General features: G+C 41.4%; 1 protein-coding gene across 1 annotated transcript in view; it reads right to left on the reverse strand.

The window, feature by feature from the left end:
* TBC1D30 (TBC1 domain family member 30) overlaps positions 1-11821 on the reverse strand; it is a 79522-nt gene extending 67701 nt beyond the window's left edge. The window contains exons 1-2 of the mRNA XM_026500102.4: positions 9603-11821; positions 4641-4805 (exon numbers count right to left, since the gene is read on the reverse strand). Of these exons, the coding sequence (XP_026355887.2) occupies positions 4641-4805; positions 9603-10146 (709 nt within the window). The 5' untranslated portion in view covers positions 10147-11821. The remainder of the gene's footprint in view (positions 1-4640; positions 4806-9602) is intronic.
* Between the last annotated feature and the right edge of the window lie 7999 nt (positions 11822-19820).

The following is a 19820-nucleotide window of genomic DNA, read 5'->3' on the forward strand; positions in this document are numbered from 1 at the left end:
AGATGAAATCAGTCTTAAAGATACTATTTGAGCAGCTCTATCTGATTTAGTTACACCTGAAGCCATACCCCTGGAGTTTTAATTATGTAAGCCAATCGACTTCCTTTTTCACTTAAATTTGTTTAAGTTGTGTTTCTGTACTCACGACTGAAAGATTTTTCACTATTACAATGTTCTAACAAAACAAAAAGATAGACTGAAAAGCACTGTATTAATCATTCAAAATTATATTTACGGATAATTTATGTCAATGACACTAGCTTGTGATATTACGTGAAAAAGGTAGGATACAGAAATGTTATTTAGTACACTAATTTTGAAAAAATTTTGTGAGCTCAGTCGGTTGGCTCAGTCAGTTGGGTGGCTCAGTCGGTTAAAGCGTCCAACTCTTGATTTCTGCCCAGGTCATGATCTCAGGGTCCTGGGATCAAGCCCCGAATCAGGCTCCCTGCTCAGAAGGAAGTCTGCTTGTCTCCCTCTCCCCCTCCCCCCATTCGTGCTCCCTCTCTCTCTCAAAATAAAATAAATAAATCTTAAAAAAACACTTGAATAAATATTAGAACTATGAAAAGACTGTCTTTAGAAAATGATTTTTTCCTCTTCTTTTTATAATTTTATATTTTCCAAGGTTTCCATAAGGAATGTATTATATTTTTAACACTTTTTATTGAGATATAATTCACATACCATAAAAGTCACCCTTTTAAACTGTATAATTTAGCAATTTCTAGTATATTCACAAAATTGTGTAACCATCACCGCTACCTAATTACAGAACATTTTCATCACCCCAATAAAAAACCCATAGCATTAGCAGTCACTCCTCATTCTCGTTAACTCAGCCCCTGACAACCACTAATTGACTTTCTATTTCTTTGAATTTACCTCTTCGGGACATTCCAAATAGAAGCATACAATACATGGACTTCTGTGTCTTGCTTCTTTCACTTAGTATAATGTGTTCTGGGGTCATCTATGTTGTAACATGAATCAGTACTTCATTCCTGTTTATGACTGAATACTATTCCATTATATGGATATACCACTGTGGTTAATCCATTCATCCATTGATAGACATGTGAGTTGTTTTCACTTTGTGGCTATTATGAATAATGCCACTATGAACATTCATGTATAAGTTTTCATGGGGAAATACATCTTCAATTCTCTAGGAGTGAAATGGCTGGTTGAGTGCATTTACTTCTTTTTTTCTTTTTTTTTTTTTTTTAGTGCATTTACTTTTATAATTTGTTTTAAAAACACAGAGAATTGTTTAGCGGAAAATGTTAAATGTCAGTGTCACCAAACTCAGAGCCACACAAACTCCTTCTCCTGCCACAGAGAACAAGGTACTGTTTTAGAGAAGACAACCATAGCAAAAGAAGAACAAGGACCACTGACTATTTGACAAGTGTCAGTGTCTGCCAGGCATTTATGATAGATAGCAAGATTTAATCACATTATTATCAAGATGCCAGAGTAGACACATCAATCGAATGAGGCTATAAGCTGTTTAAGATTCCTGTTTTTGGGGTGCCTGGGTGGCTCAGTCGTTAAGCGTCTGCCTTCGGCTCAGGGCGTGATCCCAGGGCTGTGGGATCGAGCCCCCACATCAGGCTCTTCCGCTGGGAGCCTGCTTCTTCCTCTCCCACTCCCCCTGCTTGTGTTCCCTCTCTCACTGGCTGTCTCTCTCTCTGTCAAATAAATAAATAAAATCTTTAAAAAAAAAAAGATTCCTGTTCTTATTGACAAGGCTAAAATAAAGACAATACTTCCATAAACATTCACAGTTTTCCCACCCTTTTCTCTTACCACAGTTTTCCAATGACAGCTAGATTTTATCACTTGATTTATACTCCATTTCACAAACTTAACCAGCATAAACAACATAAGTATTTACTACACCAATGCAGAAAATTGTAAAATTAGGAAATGCTGCTAATTAAGAGGACGTCCCTTCTGCCTTCAGGAAAAAAATAGTTAAATCATAAGATAAGCCAATCACTTAAAAATCTTGAGATCAGAATCAAACTCCTGGCCAAACACATCTTATTCTTCTCATTGTCTTGAAGCCATGAGGCGGATTTTCCGGCACACCTCCATGCACTTGATGAACAGTGATAGTCGCTACCATTCTTATCGTTAATTTTATTATATAATATTAAATTGGTTATACCATGGTTATCCTTAGATAGACAGTTAAATATAGGGAGAAAATCTGCATTTCTACAAGGCAAATAGTGATTCTGCTCTTCTGATTCCCACCCCTGTTTTAAATAAAGGGATTCTATCATAAGGCTTGGTGTAGGAAACCATAAAATCCAGGCAGTTACATCATACGTGTTCAAAATAAAAACGATCTAGTCATTTTTGTTCATAATCCACACGTACTTATGAAATCGTTATATCTCCTTTGGTGTATCAACAGGAAATGACCCTTTTGATTGAAGATTAAAATAGTTCTATATTATAACATGTTATGGAAGGGGGAACATCACTTACGGAAAGAATTATAAGCACTGGATCCATATATAGAAGGAGAAACGGGGGTTTTGTGGACTTTTGCGTATTAAATACAAAGAAGTCAACATGCATGTTGTATTTAAACGCATCACTGCCGATCACTACTAAAATGAAAGCCCATTTATTCAGTGTAGAATAGTGAAATCTAAATTCTTTAAGAGTTCTAATCAAATGTATCTATTAGATGACTTTGAGGAAAGAAGCAAAATGTGCAACTATGGGAATCAGACACTGAGTCCCAAAACCTCTAACCTCTGGAGGAATAACCATTCAGTCAAATTTTGAACAATGTCTACATCATAATATAATATCGTATGATGAGAATGATAATTCTGATCCATTGTCCTTTCTTGATTCAACAAAAAACATTCTGTTCCATTTAGTTAAGTCTTATTACCAAGGTGATAATTCAGCTCCCAGGGTTAAGAGGTATTAATCCCATACTCTCTGAAGTACAAAACTGTGGCTAGATTTAAAGAGACAAACTCTAAAACACGTTAAGAAGTCTGCATTCACAAATTCACAGATTGAATTAGGTGCTTGTGAACACATTTTTTTCTAAAAAGACACAAATGCCCGTCCTTTTATCAGTCAAGTAAATTCAAACTCTGATCGGTTATCAGTCCCTGGTAATTATCAACCCCTGATCCTGGGCCAGTCAGACATTCCTCTCTGTCTCCCCCCTTAGACTTCCCCACACATCCAAACTCCAGGCATTTACCTCTTCATGCTTTTAACTTCTGGTAAAAACAATAATAATGGGTAGATGAAAACATAGTTGAAAAAAAAAAAAGAAAAATCAAGGTATTTCAAAATAAAAGGGGAAAATAACAGCATTTTTACTAGACACTTGGGAATCTATCAGAATCCATGGAAAAATATCAACTACCTACAATACAGGCTAACTTTTTATAGACAGACATAAATAAATATACGTAGATGTATATCTATGTATATCTACATATGTATTCTCCTTCTCTAGCTATTTCAGACAAGCGTCTGGCTCTGGAGAAAACCTTATTCAATGACACCCCTGCTCTCTGTATGGGCCGTTATATCATTATAATAATTAAGCAACATTCTGTTTAATATACATTAGGTTGACGTCTTCTTTAGTAAACAGCAAGAATAATAATTTGGGTGGGGCTGACAAACAGTGATATAATAAAACAGGGGGAAGAAAGGGTGGTATTTACATTTAATAATAAACAGAAGAATGGAACTGAAGCCATTAATTTTAGTATCTGAAACTCATCAAGCCCTGAAAATTGCTTTATGAAAACAAACACATCTTAATTTGGAATTAAAAAAAAAACTACAAAAGGTATCACTTTATATATAAAATGTGACAGGGTAAAGAAACAAAGTAAGGCAACTTTCACATGCACCTAAAAAGCTGTCATAGGCATTTTAGCAAAACATCATTGGCGCCTCTATTTGCCATACCTGAACATAGAGTTCTGCCGTGCTGCATGTTAATAAAGAATACAAAACAAAAATAAAGACATGTTAGCAGAAGAAAACATAAAACTACTGCATGGAGAATTAAAAAATTAATTCACGTGTTTTATATCTAGAATTTAACATGGATCAGTGATTTAACATTTTAACAATTAACAAACCACACAGCTCTTAGCTATGAATGGACGGCCCAGGAGACGGATTTAATTTGTTAAAATATTTTGTCCTTTTTAGACTTCAAAGCAAGTTGTAAGACCCTGTTACAAAAGTGTCCTTCTTTTAAGCCAATTTTTAATGTACTTATTTGAGTGACACAGCATAAGAGAACGAAGATATGCTTTTTTTAGGTGGTGTCTATTTGATGCAATTCAAAAAATAAAGATTTTAGTCCTTATTTAGCATCAGGTAAAAAATAACCATTGTCAAAATGAAGTACTACTTCAAATCCAGATTAAACTAGGCTTGTAACATCAGACATGCACTATACATTGCAACCAAAAAACTAGGAAACTTGAGTTGTTCGTAGTTCTTGGTTCTGAGGCTATAAGCTTCCATTTAAAACTCTGTGATATAGTCAAAAACACGACTACCGGCTCAGCTCCACTAACATTCCAGACACGTGTGGCAAAAGGGCTAACCCGCACTCCCATACTTACTTCGCTTCTGGGACACAGCCTGCAAGCATGCAGTCACAATATCACAGTTTCTCTGTACTTTGTGCAGAAGCCTGTCTTTTTGCTTCAGCTGCCGAAGTAACTTTGCTGATTGAATGCCAATTCTGTACTTTAGCTCTCGAAGGATTGTCTTCAGTTCATTAATGTCTATCAGTAAAGAAAAAGAAAAAGGACATAAATATCCAGAGAGGAATATAAATTCCAATGTAATATTAATCGTAGGATAAACATCTAGAACATCCATTTAAACCAAGTAATTCTGGGTTCTTACCCAGGATTACCTGTATGTATTCAGCTGAGATTTTTTTTTTTTAAGATTTTATTTATTTGAGAGAGACAGAGAGAGAAAGAAAGCCCGAGCGGTGGGGGGAGGGGCAGAGGGAGAGGAAGAAGCCAAGTCCCCTTTCTTCCCCAGGAGGGAACCCAAAGTGGGGCTCTATCCCAGGACCCCAAGATCACGACCTGAGACAAGGCAGACACTTAACCCACTGAGCAACATAGGCGGCCCCAGCTGAGATATTCTGATCAAATAAGTCACTCAAGCATTTCCTGCCCTGTCACTGAAACAAATACTGTAAGATAAATTTTATCCTTGGGGCGCCTGGGTGGCACAGTGGTTAAGCGCCTGCCTTCGGCTCAGGGCGTGATCCCGGCGTTCTGGGATCGAGCCCCGCATCAGGCTCCTCTGCTGTGAGCCTGCTTCTTCCTCTCCCACTCCCCCTGCTTGTGTTCCCTCTCTCGCTGGCTGTCTCTGTTAAATAAATAAATAAATAAATCTTAAAAAAAAAAAAAAAAAAGATAAATTTTATCCTTGAGGCTACTTGCAACACGTAAGCAAAGACTCTTGTCATATTTAGCTCTGGTTACAAATTTACCTTTCATTGCCTGAAAATTGGCATGTATATTTTGTATCATTAAAGTGCTCAGATGGTAAGCTTACAAGAAAAGAATCCTTTTGAGTCGGTCACATCAATGATAAACCTAATAGTTGATAACAAATGTTTTTAAAAGCACTCACATGTTTGTACATGATCAGTTAAAAATAATAATAGAACCACATTTTCTAATGTAGATGAATATAATAATATTGGTTTTGTTTTAAATATACAGTCTTCCAATAACTTGACTATTAGGTACAATATTTCATTTTAGAAACTCAGTAATTTTTCAAATATGATAGAAAATACTTTTCCTTTAAATGGATAAATTAAGGATAAGTCTACATTCATAACATTAATATTACCAACAGCTGTTTTTCCACATGTGAAAAAAGATTTGGGAAGCAAAACTATCCACAAACTTTGTATGAATAATCATTACAATTTGGGAGTTCTGTTTATCACACTTTTTTAAAAAGAATTCATTATTTATTTGATAGAGAGACAGAGACAGAGAGAGCATGAGTGGGGGTAGGGGCAGAGGGAGAGGGAGAAGCAGGTTCCCAACACAGGGCTTGATCCCAGGACGCTGGGATCACGACCTGAGCCAAAGGCAGACACTTTACTGACTGAGCCGCCCAGGCACCCCTATTTGTCACTCAATATTATCATTAGTCACTACAGTGTGACCTGCCAGTCAGGCAAGAAGCTTCCACTCAACTTGGCATTAGCTAGGCCCTCATTAAAGGTCCTGTGTGGGATTTGGAGAAACTAGCAAGGACCAGAAGAGAACAAAAGAAGTGTTCAAAGGCAAAAAAAAAAAAAAAAAAAAAAAAAATCCAGAGGTCAAAGAAAATGAACTTTGGGGGTCTGTGTAACAGAAGTGCAAGGGGGTGCTTTAACAGCAGTCATATTTGACCACATCATGGAAAATGTATTTAACCTTAAAAATGCAAATTCTCTTTGGATCAAGCAACTACCTTTGTGATCTTAGACAAGGTAGTGCTCTGAGTCTCAAATTCTGCTTAGCATACAAGATAATTCTGAGAAACAAATGTGAATAGTCTTTATAAACATCAATACAAATAACACTAAAGTAAGAATAAAGGACTACTATGAGGAAGAGACCAAAGGCCAGTTATTTTTCTTACCTTGAGTTTAAACATGGCGGTATATAGTGGGAAGTAAGAGCACATTTAGGTTAAATGATAGTATTTGTGCTCTAAGGACAATTAAATATGGAAACAAACTATAAGAAAGAGATGAGAGGGCTCTTCATTCCTAGATTCCTTCCATAGAGCAGAGAGCCTTTCTTTGAATGTTTAAAATTTTTCCTTCCAGAAAGAAAACGGGTAGGAATATCATCATCTTGCATTTACATTATAGATTTCTTCCAACAAAGAGTCATTTTTAGTGACTGTTAAGGAACCTACAGTTCTGTGATTCTCTGAAGTGTATGTATTGTCCAATATGCGAAAAATCTTCAGAGGTGAGTTACAAGTGTCTTCTACAGCAATATGTGCCGATATACAAGCATCCTGAAGACAGAAAGAAGCTCTCCTTTATCCTTGTATGCCTTACCGCCTCAGCCACTTTTGCTGTTAAATGAGTGTTAAATAAACGAGCAAAAGTGCGATCATCAACTGACAAGCAGTGGACAACCTCCTCTCCAAGGCATTCTGGTGTATGTGATAATAATAAAAATAGTATCTAACATTTGTTGAGCATTTTGCACACAAAAACTTATATAATTATCACCACAGCCCTCTCTCGGGTTAGGTTATTATTATCCCCAGCTGCAAGGGAAGAAAATGAGAGACAGAAAGGTTAAAAAGCTTGCCCAAGGTCACACGGCTAGTAATGAACAGTGGCAGGATATCAGCTCCAGCATTCTGACCTCAAAGTCCACCTCCTTTATGAAAATGCTGAGAAGAGAGCCAAGATTTCCTGAGAAATCATTTTCATGCCGCACGTAAATGAAGGATCCACACATGCCAAACATCTATAAATAGGTGCTACAGCAAAATTCCTAATAGAGAGAAGAGTGAATTAACACACCAATTACCTGCATTATATGAAATTCTTACTAAGCATTATGTTAGCAGGGACATTTTTTGACCCTGAATAAAATCAAGTAATCTAATAAACTATAAAATTATTAATGCAGGCAGCTGTTTTCAGGTGCTTCCACCTGTTTCTTTATTCTTAATACTCTTCTTTTTAAGATTTTATTTATTTACTTGAGAGAGAGAGAGAGAGTGCACGCACAAGCAGGCAGAGGGGCAGAGGGAGAGGGAGAAGCAGACTCCCTGCTGAGCAGGGAGCCCGACACAGGGCTCAATCCCAGAACCCTGAGATCATGACCTGAGCTGAAGGCAGACGCTTAACCGACTGAGCCACCCAGGCACCCCTATTCTTACTATTCTAATGATGTTCATCAATAAAGGGGTGTCTGTGTGTAACATTATTAGAATATGGCACTTTTGTTCATTCTAATAGGGTTGATTTAAAGGAAAGAAAGGGTAGCAGGCAACTAACCATGCAGTAAGACTGAAACTTGGAAAAAAACAGACTCTTAGAGGTCTTAATGAATTAATAGAGTGGTCACTGGTTTGAAATCCACGTGCAAAGCTGTACTGTTACCTCTTCTTTACAATTTAGCTTGCCAAATTTCCTCTTCCAAAAGGAAATTACCAATCCCCAGAATTTGCTCAGTAATGAAAAGTGAACATTGTTGTAAAAACAGAAAGCCAAATCATAATTCTTCAAAATTGACTTTGTTAGATTCTGAAAGAACTATCACCTTACGGAACTCTGGCATAAACAGACACTCTGAGAACAGCCAAGTAACTGTATAAAATGAAATGGCACTATTCCAGGCAAAGTCCTAGGCAGGGGGAGGAAGGTGGAAGCCATTTGTAACAATCAGCTGGGGGAAAAAAAAAACCTTTGCTAGGAAGCCAAAAGAGGAAGTTGAATGCTGTTTACATAGATTTGAGAAAGCAGACAGATTTATTCCTTTTCTGGTGTGTGTGTTTCCCCCTCTGGCACCAGCTAGACTGATTACAATTAGGAGACAGGAGACCATTCTATAGTTTCCTCTCCTTCCTCCCTCTCCTGGTAATTTAGCACAAGGACATTAATGCAAAAAATGTTATGGTGACTTAGCATCTGTTTTCCACTTCCCACTTCATTTTGTAAATTGAAGTCTTGATATGCCCATAAAAAAGACAACTGTAATAACTGTGTGAGTGCCTGAAAGGCAAACTATTATGAACGGGGGGGGGGGGGATCTCAATTAGGACGTGAGCATCAGAGTCTGATAACAAAAGAAATACCAAATTAGCCTCTCCCCACCGAAAACAAGGCCATTTTCAGATCGCCCTTTCCAACTGAAGGTACCAGCAGTCAAATCCCGTGATAGTGCCAACACAGTAGGGCCCTCCGCTAATCCTCCACCCAGAGGGAAAAAAAATCCACCTAACGAGCTTCCTGAAGCCAGACAGGCTGGCAGAAATGGAATTCATCCGCTCTGCTTAGAAACTGCATTATCGAATTATTCTGCCTCACTAGTGAAACACTATCCTAGGGCTGTGGGCAGGGGAGGGCGGATTCGGGGAAGAGGAAAAAAAAAAAAAAAAAGCCGCAGGAGTCGCCTCTCTTGTCCGCGCGCCCTCTAGGTAACTTCTGATACACGTATCAGAAACTCCAAACCCGTCCTAACAGCTGTTCTGGTGAAATCAGACGGTGGCCTGCCTCTCCCTTTGGGCCTCCACAGACACATGGCGGGGTGAGGAGTGGAGACCCGCCGCTACCACCCCCACCCACTGAGGTTCCACCGGACAACTCGAGAGGGAATGGGGGTGGAGGGATAGTAAGCACTAAGTTCAGTCATGAATCGGTGACGCTGTGGGCACTAGCGGCAGGTCAGAGGAGACGCCCCAGACGTACTGTCTGAGCGCTCGGCGGCTCAGCCAGGTGTGCCCAGGTAAGCGCTGGAGCGCAAGCGGGCGCGGTGGGGCCGGGCTCCGGGCAGCCCCCCAGAGCCCCCGGCCGCGGCGCTCACCTTTCTGCCGCAGGTACTGCATCTGGTGCCGCTGGCTCGGCCGCTCCTGCAGCTCCTGCAGCACGCGGGAGTCGCCGGCGCTGCCGCGGCCGCCCAGGAACACGTCGGAGCCGGAAGCCTCCGTGGAGCTGTCGAGGCTGTCGCGGCGCCGTTGGCGACCCCCGGGCCCGCGGCCCCTGCCCGCCGCTTCCTCCTCCTCCGCGCAGCTGTACAGCTCGGTGAGCAGCCCGCTCACCAGGGACGCCGTGCGGCTCGTCCGGCCGTCCCGCGGCTCGCCGGACTCCAGGTCCTCCTCAGCCTCCCAGGAGTCCCGGGAGCCCCGAGGCCGCTCCGCCGGGGGCGCCCCTCGCACGCACGGGGCTCGGGGCACTCCGGGAACCGCCTCCACCGCCGCGTCCTCCGGCCCTGCCCTGGGCTCCGGGCGCCCCATCCGGCCCCCGCCTGCGGGAAGGACCTCCATGGCCCGCGGCGTGCGATAGCCCGGCTCCTGCGGCTCCTCCCGCCCTGCCGCGCGGACCAGTTCCGGGAGGAGGCGCGGCCTCATCGGCGCCGGGGGTGCCTGCGGCCGGGCGCCGCACCAGTCCGCCCCAAATCCCCGAGTCGCCAGACCTCCCCGCTTCAGGCACCGGAGCGGCGGCCCCGCAGCCCAGTCCCCGAAGAGCGGAGGGGCGGGGTGGGGTGCGGCCACGCCTCCGGACTACATAGGGACACCTGCAGCAGGTGAGGCCCCACTTCTCCTGGGAGCGCTATCTGATCCGCCTCAAGGAGGATGTGGCCAGAGCACATCAGGACGAAGCAGCCCTCAGCCGGAGGGGGAGGGCGTTCTGGCCACCTTCACTTTTAAGCACGTGATTTAATTCAAAAAGAGGGTAACTCTTGCATCCTATTCAGTCATCAGCTAGAAATCATGCCGGGGAGAGTTCTAAATGCCACTCAATAGTCCGAGGCCGGGATAGTCTTCGCATAGGCCGGGCACAATGCCCAGCCCTTTCCACCTTCCCACCTGATCTGGGCCCCTTTCAAGGCGCCCTTACTTTCTGACAATAACCTTTCCGAAGACTTGGCATATACTTGAGATTTAATAACGCTGTGAACTTTAATCCATCAGTGAAAAATAAAGTGCTAGATTAAGATCAACTAATTCCCAGGCACGAGACCTCACAGAGAATGAGGGTTTTGATAAATGTCCATGAGATGGCCAAACCAATAAATAGACATTGCTGATTCTGACAGAAAAATCAAAAGTTCACGTGATATCCTGAAAGATGTATCTTTACATTAGATCTCAATGGAAGAACTCTGAGATGCCTCTCCACTGTATGTATTTTTGTGAATTTAATAACAATTTTCAGTTTTTGAGCACTTTTTTGTGTGCCAGAAACTGTTCTTCGTTCTTTGCACAAATTATCCTATTTAATTCTCACTTTAACCTTATGAAGCAGGTAAATAGTACTTTTTTTTTATTGAGGTATAATTGACATAACATTAAGTTAGTTTCAGAGGTGCCTGGTGGCTCAGAGGTGCCTGGTGGCTCAGTTAAGGGTCTGTCTTCGGCTCAAGTCATGACCCCAGGGTCCTGTGATGGAGCCCAGCATCAGCTCCTTCCTCAGTGGGAAGCCTGCCACTCCCCCTGCTTCTGCTCACTCTCCCTCTCTTTCTGACAAATAAATAAAAAAATTTTTTTAAGTTAATTTCAGGTGTACAACACTTCAGTATTTGAGTATATTTCCAAATGATCACTAGGATAAGTCTAGTTAACGTCCCTCACCATACATGGTTACAAAGGTAAGTGCTATTTTATCCTCACTTTTCAGATGAGGGAGCTGAGGCACAGAGAGGCTAAATTACTGCCCATCACAAAGAATAAAGTGAATTTCTCTTAAAGCATAAAGTGTCTGGTTTTCATCATGGATAAATACATATTCCATTATGGATGAATACGTATTTGTCTATTTCCTAGCACTATTAAATATTTGCCATATTTCTAAAAGGAGCCATAATGTACCTAGTGAACAATGATGGTGCTTTATGTTTGTTCAGCACACTTTTACTTCTCAAGGCACTTTCATAATAGAGCCTGACCCTACAGGTAAAAAAACCTGATGTCTCTTGGCACTACCACCACAATACTTGTAAACAGCGCGAGAACAATAAGACCCTTTTTGAAATTGGAGTTAATATAAGAAAAGCAAAATGTTAATGACTTTTCCCTTAGGTATCCAGAATTTGAAATTATTCTAGAAATATTATTTTATGGTTTTATAACTGTATTAACTACTACTATATCTATTTAATTTTAAAATGTATGAAATAGAAAAAATTGAAATTATTTAGTCTTTTGAGCTTTTTTTTTTTAATTATTGTTTCCAGCTTTGAATAGAGTCCTGGGAGCCTACTTTCATATGCCAAACTTTGCAACAAGCAGGACTTTCATAAAGGGAAACACTGAAATTGGATCTCTTTTCTTATTTGACTCCCCAGCCCTTTCTCTAACTCCATCCAGTAAAAGATGTGATTAATAGTCTTCAGCACCTCATGTTGGGTATCTCTATCAGGACCTGTGGATGAAGCTATTCCAAGTGAACGAGACCAGTAAACACAATAGGTCATTGACAGTCAACATTTCTAAATTAATCAGAACTTCAAAAATTATTTCTCGTTTCCCATCAGTACCAAATCACACGAGGAGAGGAAATTGGCAAAATAAAAGATAACAAGGAAAGCAGATTCAAGATCCTTCCATGTGTTGAAGTGATCATCCCCCAGGTATGCACGTGACTCTTACCTCACCAGAGTCAAGTCTCTGCTTAAATGTCATCTTCTCAGTGGGTCTAACCACCCTATTTGAAACTGTGGATCCCTACCCTCCCTTATTCCCCCTCCTTATTCTCTTTTTTTCTATAATACACTCTACCTTCCAATATACTATATCAACTACTGACTTATTATCTATCTTCTGCCAGTAAAATGTGAGCTTGGTAAGAAAAGAATTTTTGTCTGTTTTGTTCACTGATGTACGCTCATCACACTAGACAAAAGACCAACCAACTACCTGCTTTCCTATGAAAAAAGATTCTCATTGAAAAGAATCTTAGAAGTGTTGTTAGCAAAGAGCAGTCCATTTTGGATCTTACATTACGGCTTCTTGGTGACTGGAAGGCCCCAGGTGAATTCCCTGAAGCTCTAAAGCCAATTAATTGAGTATAAGAGAACTAATGGTCTCACAGAATATGATTTCAAACTGATCATGACTAAAGGTAATAGCTAAAATTAAATTTACTATGGTTAATTATGCTACTGATAATCATCAGTATTTCAACTTGTTTAGAACCTTAGTTTTAGGGGCGCCTGGGTGGCACAACGGTTAAGCGTCTGCCTTCGGCTCAGTGCGTGATCCCGGCGTTATGGGATCGAGCCCCACATCAGGCTCCTCTGCTATGAGCCTGCTTCTTCCTCTCCCACTCCCCCTGCTTGTGTTCCCTCTCTTGCTGGCTGTCTCTATCTCTGTCAAATAAATAAATACAATCTTTAAAAAAAAAAAAGAACCTTAGTTTTATTTAAATAATCATACTAATTATTTTATACCAGATACAAGATCTAGTGCTGCATTACATTTACAAGGAGCTAAGAAGCATCTATGTCTAAGTTGAGTACAATTTACTAAAATCTACAGAATACAATTTATGTGAAACTAGTGCACAAGCTACAGGCTATGAACATTTAAATTACTTCCAAACAGTTATCAGGGTCTTATCGATAACCTTCTGATACCCACCATTTAAAACTACCTAACAAAAAATAAAGTGAATTAAAGCTTGTTTAAAAACAAAACAAAACAAGGGGCGCCTGGGTAGCGCAGTCGTTAAATAAAGCGTCTGCCTTCGGCTCGGGGCGTGATCCCGGCGTTCCGGGATCGAGTCCCACATCGGGCTCCTCCGCTGGGAGCCTGCTTCTTCCTCTCTCACTCCCCTGCTGTGTTCCCTCTCTCACTGGCTGTCTCTCTGTCACATAAATAAATAAAATCTTAAAAAAAAAAATAAAAACAAAACAGAAACAAAAAGAAAAAGAAAAAAAAAACTACTTTGGACGCCTGGGTAGCTCAGTAGGTTAAAGCATCTGCCTTCGGCTCAAGTCATGATCCCAGAGTCCCAGGATTGAGTCCTGCATTGGGCTCCCCCATTAGCCGGGAGCCTGCTTCTCCCTCTGACCCTGTCCCCTCTAGTGCTCGCTCTCTCGCTCTAGCAAATAAATAAATAAAATCTTAAAAAAAAAAAAACCCACCTTAACAAGACTCTCAACATTTTTGATAATTTGATAATTTTTTTCAGCACATTCAGGCACACACATAAATACTGAACTGCTATGATGAAAGCTTTAATTATGCTTGGAATGGCTGATTTCTAAAATCTAGCATTTAATCTTTCACTCTAATCCTTCAGGGATTACTCATTCCCAAACATAAGAGGAATTCAAAAGGTCACTGCTGGGCTTCAGCTTCTGCTCATGGATGCTCATTTTTACTCTTTCTTTTTGCTGATTAGAATTTATTTATATCCTTGGACTACAATACAATCTCTATTCTCAGTTTAATAACTATACATGAAGAAGACTCATATTTTTCAATCCAAAAAGTTGGGATGCCAGGTAAACAAGGGATTTTAGTACTTTTAAAAACCATCAAGCCTTAGACAGACCTTAGGAAATACATAGTAAGACATAGACAGTCAATAAACAAAGGCTATTAATGATGAATGACATTTATTTTTTTTAAAGATTTTATTTATTTATTTGACAGAGATAGAGACAGCCAGCGAGAGAGGGAACACAAGCAGGGGGAGTGGGAGAGGAAGAAGCAGGCTCATAGCGGAAGAGCCTGATGTGGGGCTCGATCCCAGAACGCCGGGATCACGCCCTGAGCCGAAGGCAGACGCTTAACCGCTGTGCCACCCAGGCGCCCCCAATGATGAATGACATTTAAATCATAAAATGTGAGTGCCTAGAGGAATTTTGGAGATCTGACTACTGCCTAATTAATTATTGTTACACTAGATTTCAAAGTGACCGAATATAACCTTTTCTTTGTAATAGTAAAAAATTGTGATTGCTCAATGCATATCAGCTGGGAGCCAAACTTCTGCTTTCCCACCCGTACTCACGTGACATTCTTTGAGCGTGAGGTGCCTACCATGCCAGGATTTAGGTAGCCGCTGACAAAGGGTGGCTAACCTAAACTGACTAAGCTGTTTTGTCTAATTTGTTGTTCAGCAGCTCTTCCACAGTGAATGCTTTCTGGTGAGCATAAATATGTCACACAATGATCTTCACACTTTGTGCCTATTCCTGTGTGTCCATCCTTTGGCCTCTACCTCAGAACTCCCTATCCCTAATCTTCCGGTCATTTTCCTTCCATACTCATGATGGGACCAGCCAAGGTCATTTACCACTACCAATGAATGCATATATATGCTAACCGCAGACCACTTCCCTTATCTCAGAAACCGGATGGTCAGGTGCACCAACCAAAGCCTTGCCCATTAGGATGGTTTTCTCTTACCGCTATCATTCAAGGCCGGCCCGGAGTGAGGCTGTAATGCAACCCACCATCCATTTCCATCCTGCACCAATACACCAAGCTGTTTATCCATAAACCAAGCTCGGACCTTCTCCTCCTCCTTCAGGTACTCCAGGAACCATGAGGAGCACTGTGGGTCTGGGCTACCTTTTCATGCACTTGTTTATGCCCTCTGATCTTGCTCATGTTTGGTTCCAGATGTAACAGTTCATCACATGTAAAATTACCGCTGATCCTGACCAACTCTGACTTGGTGGGACCCAAGAGGACCCAACTCATGATGGACAGTACAGGAAGCATGATCATTTGGTGTCTCATGACTAAGAATTCCATCTCTATCAGGGCTCAGTACACCAGGAGCTGTTTTTCAAAAGATATGTAATTCCTGCTGTAGATAACATGACCCTGCTCCCAAAACCCGAGGGTCTGGGGGTAATTTCCCCACTGGGGCTTGTTCCACGTTGCATCTTTTCTCATCACTGAAACCGGGATAGCATAGGGTCTGCCAGAGTGTATGGCCCAAGCAAAAGGGTACCTTGTGTCACAGGCTGGATCTGCCACCAGGACGGACTTCAAGATGTGGACCCTGTAGTTATACAGAGCCTCTCTCAAAAGGTCCCCACACTTGGCTTAGGCTTTGTGGTCACCAGCTTGAAATTATTAACAATTTTATCTTTGAACTTGTGTTTTGAAAATAAAGTCCAATGGGACATGTACGTGAGCAGAAGAGATAAACCAGGACAAGGAGTACAATAAGCAGGAGTCATGCACCAAGTCATGCACAATTGTCACATGCTCACGCCTCAGGGCAGTCAGAGAGTCTCAGGGCCCCAAGGCACCCAGAAAAAGAACAGAGCCCAGACTGATGGCAGCAATGGCAGAAAGAACACGGGAGAAGCAGCAGTGGTGGCAACAGCAATAGGAAGGGAAAGGGGCTCTACACAAGGTCAGTGCTGGACCTACTGTGGGGGTCCCCATCTGCTCCCCAAATCTCATCTTTGTGATATTTGCACAAATCTTTGAAAGCTATGATGGGAACTGCCAGCTTTCAGGCAATACACTTTGTCAGTAAATTATTACAAAATAAAAGCACATGTGTTCATGAGAACACTGAAATAAAGCAAATCAGAGAATTATTTGAATTATTAAAATTTACAGTTTAGAATTCTCCGAAGAGTTTAGAAAACTTCTGCAACATGGCAAATCAAATATCCACAAACTTATAAATGAAAATAACACCATTTTCATGTGAAACTACAGACAAACCAATTATTAATGATGAAAACAATTTAAAATTAATTTTTCCTTGTAATTGAAGACACAGTGATCGAATGATTATACAGGCACCTTCAACTACCATATATTAAAGGTTGAACCCATTTGAGGTTTCTTGTGCACCCTCTACAAGTTACAGGAAATGTCAAAGGAAACATCACAATGTAACTATTATACCAGTGACAATTTTACAATTGCAAAATTACAATAACTTGTGCTTTACATTTAAAATCAAATTCATATCTAAATAAAACTGATCTATAGGAAGATTTACATGTATTTATTTTATTTTTTTAAGACTTTATTTATTTACTTGAGATAGAGCGAGACAGATCACAGAGGGAGAGGGAGAGGGAGAAGCAGACTCCCTGCTAAGCAGGGAGCCCAACACAGGGCTCAGTCCCAGGACCCTGGGATCATGACCTGAGCTAAATACAGACGCTCCACTGACTGAGCCATGAAGGAGCCCCTATTTTATTTTATTTGTAAGTAGGTCCCATGCCCAGTGTGGAGCCCAAAGCGGGGCTTGAACTCATGACCCTGAGATCAAGACTTGTGCTGAGATCAAGAGTCAGACACTTAACAGACTAAGCCACCCAGGCACCCTGAAATTTACATGTTTTTAGAAAAATTATTCCACAAGAATCTTGTGGGGCCTAGCGTCCCCTTCCTCCCTCCCAGAAGAAGTCTGAGTGGCTTCAACAACACAGTATGTGGGTGTAGGCTGTTTTTTAAATGACCAAAGTAGTTCAAAAGTTAGCAACCTTCTTAAAAGCTTGAGGTAAAGGTGATTGGGACTTTAAGAATAGGATCCTGTTGCGGCTTCTGGAAGCCTGGGGACATCTCATCTTACCATTCTTGGGTAGGTTATGTTTCCATGGTATCTCAGAGGAGCACTGGCCTCTGAATGTTAGTGCATCCCACGAGTCAAATTATATCCCAGGCCCCTCAAATGCTGTGAGTATTGCTGGTGGTCATTACCAAGATCAGAAACCAGGTATTCCATTCCGGATGGAGTGCAAGCGTTGGGCAGTCACACTGTGATGGAAAGTCTGTGCCCTAGCCCTTGGGAAGAGAGAGCCAGCTGCTTGCCAGCACTCAGAGGAGGGTGGGCTCCTGGCTGCCTGCCTGGCCTCTTTCCACAGGCCTCCTCTGAGTGCTGGTGGTCATTACCAAGATCAGACCCAGAGTACCTGAGCGGCCCAGTCACCTGCCTCCTCTTACAGGACTCGGAATGGGAGAGTGTAATTGTGCCCATTTCAGATTTTCCTCTTCTCCATCTTTTACCCTGCAAATAAACACCTGAGGACAAACCATAAAAAAAACCACACATTACTATTAATTATATCGAATGAAGTTGCTAAAAGTATACATTTTGATGGCCTAAGAAATGAATTTACAGGAAAGCAAGCCAGAAAAAAATATATTAGCAGTCAAGATATCACATTAATAAAGTATGAGTGTTAATTGGATATATAAATTATAACACCAAAAATGTTAATTGTAGTTTGTCAGATTATGGTGTTACTCATGTATCACTATAATCCCCACTGCATTTTGTTAGCAATACAATATTTTTTAAAGAATTTATACTTTAGTACCCTTAGTGGTACTTTTCCCCTGCATTTTTATTTCACAGTAGGACCCACAGATGATGTAGCTAGCTAGCCCGGTCTGCTCCAGCGTGCTTTCCTGCTCCAGGCCCCACTCAAAGCTGGCAGCCTTTCATGCCACACAGTATACGGGCTGAGGCAGGATTCCTAGGTCGATTAAGTTGCCTACAGCATGCAAAAAGGTCAAACAAGCACTGTGCTTCCTTTTTTTTTAAATAAGAAAAGCAAGATGCAGCCATTCGTTTTTACTTTGGAGGCAATGACATGGCATACCCCAGGACCCCCACCATCCTTTACTGAAGTGCCAAGTCCCTGAATTTCCTTAGGGCCCATCTCCCACTCTCCAGAGGACGTGTCATATCAAAGACTACAGTATGTTAGCTGCCTCTTGTTCATCCTGCCTGATCAGCATGTCATCAATGCAATGGATGGATATGCTATTCGGCAGGATGCCCAGACAGTCTAAATCTATTTAGACTGTGATATATATTTGTATAAGAGGTGTTTAAAATCCCTGACCTGTTAATTCCTTCATCTGAGTCATTTATTATGTTTCCTTTGACTGATTTCTCCCTAGTTATGGGTCACATTTTCCTATTTGATATCCCGTGTAAACCTGTGAATTTCATATTGTTGAGCATCTAGATTTTGTAGTTTTCCTTTGAAGAGTGTGGGTCCTTGTTCTCACAGGCAAGTTAAATTTCTTGCAGATCGGGGCGCCTGGGTGGCACAGCGGTTAAGCGTCTGCCTCCGGCTCAGGGCGTGATCCCGGTGTTATGGGATCGGGCCCCACATCAGGCTCCTCCGCTATGAGCCTGCTTCTTCCTCTCCCACTCCCCCTGCCTGTGTTCCCTCTCTCGCTGGCTGTCTCTATCTCTGTCAAATAAATAAATAAAATCTTTAAAAAAAACATTTCTTGCAGATCAGCTTGATATTTTGAGACTTGTATTTACACTTTTTCATTGTAGGGGTGCCCGCGTGGCTCAGTCAGTTGTGTCTGACTCTTGATTTCAGCTCAGATCATGGTCTCAGGGTCATGCGATCAAGCCCCTTATCAGGCCCTGTGCTCAGTGGGGACTCTGCTTGAGATTCTCTCTCCCTCTGCCCCTCCACCCCAATCTCTCTCTAAAATAATAAATAAATCTTTAAAAAATAAACTTTGTCACTGCAGGTATACAATACTTTCCACTCATGATAATTTAGCCCTATTACTAAGGTCTGACCTTTTTGGGTTCTCTATTAAATACCTCTGATGACCGAGGAAGACTCTCTTCTTGCTGGTTGGATCTCAAATATCTCCTCTGAGAATTCTTACATCTCCTTGGTTATTCATTGCCTTACCTTATGTATGCTGGCTTCACCCTACACACGGACATCTTAGTGTTCAACAAAATCTCAAAAGGATATCTGCAGATTTTTGGAGCTTTTTCTCCTCATAGGAACGCCTCACAACTTCCAGCCACCTCAGCCTCCCCCAAACTTAATCTCTGTCCCTTCAACTCATCTTTGTTCTACATAGGATCCTCTTTCTGGCTCCCTGGTTCAGAATGTGCCTATAGACTGAGAGTGGGGACAATTATTTCCTTTTTACACAGGATCATAGTCCTGCAATGTTGTCCATTTTGTGAGACATATCTTGTGCCATTTTCTGCTTGTCTATAGCAAAAAGGACAGTCTGCCCTATAACTCCCTCATGGTCAGAGATAGAGGTCTTAAGGTTATTAAATATTTAAGTTAAAGATATTTTTACTTCGAAGG

The sequence above is a fragment of the Ursus arctos genome, unplaced genomic scaffold (assembly GCF_023065955.2).
Source record: "Ursus arctos isolate Adak ecotype North America unplaced genomic scaffold, UrsArc2.0 scaffold_21, whole genome shotgun sequence".
Taxonomy (NCBI): domain Eukaryota; kingdom Metazoa; phylum Chordata; class Mammalia; order Carnivora; family Ursidae; genus Ursus; species Ursus arctos.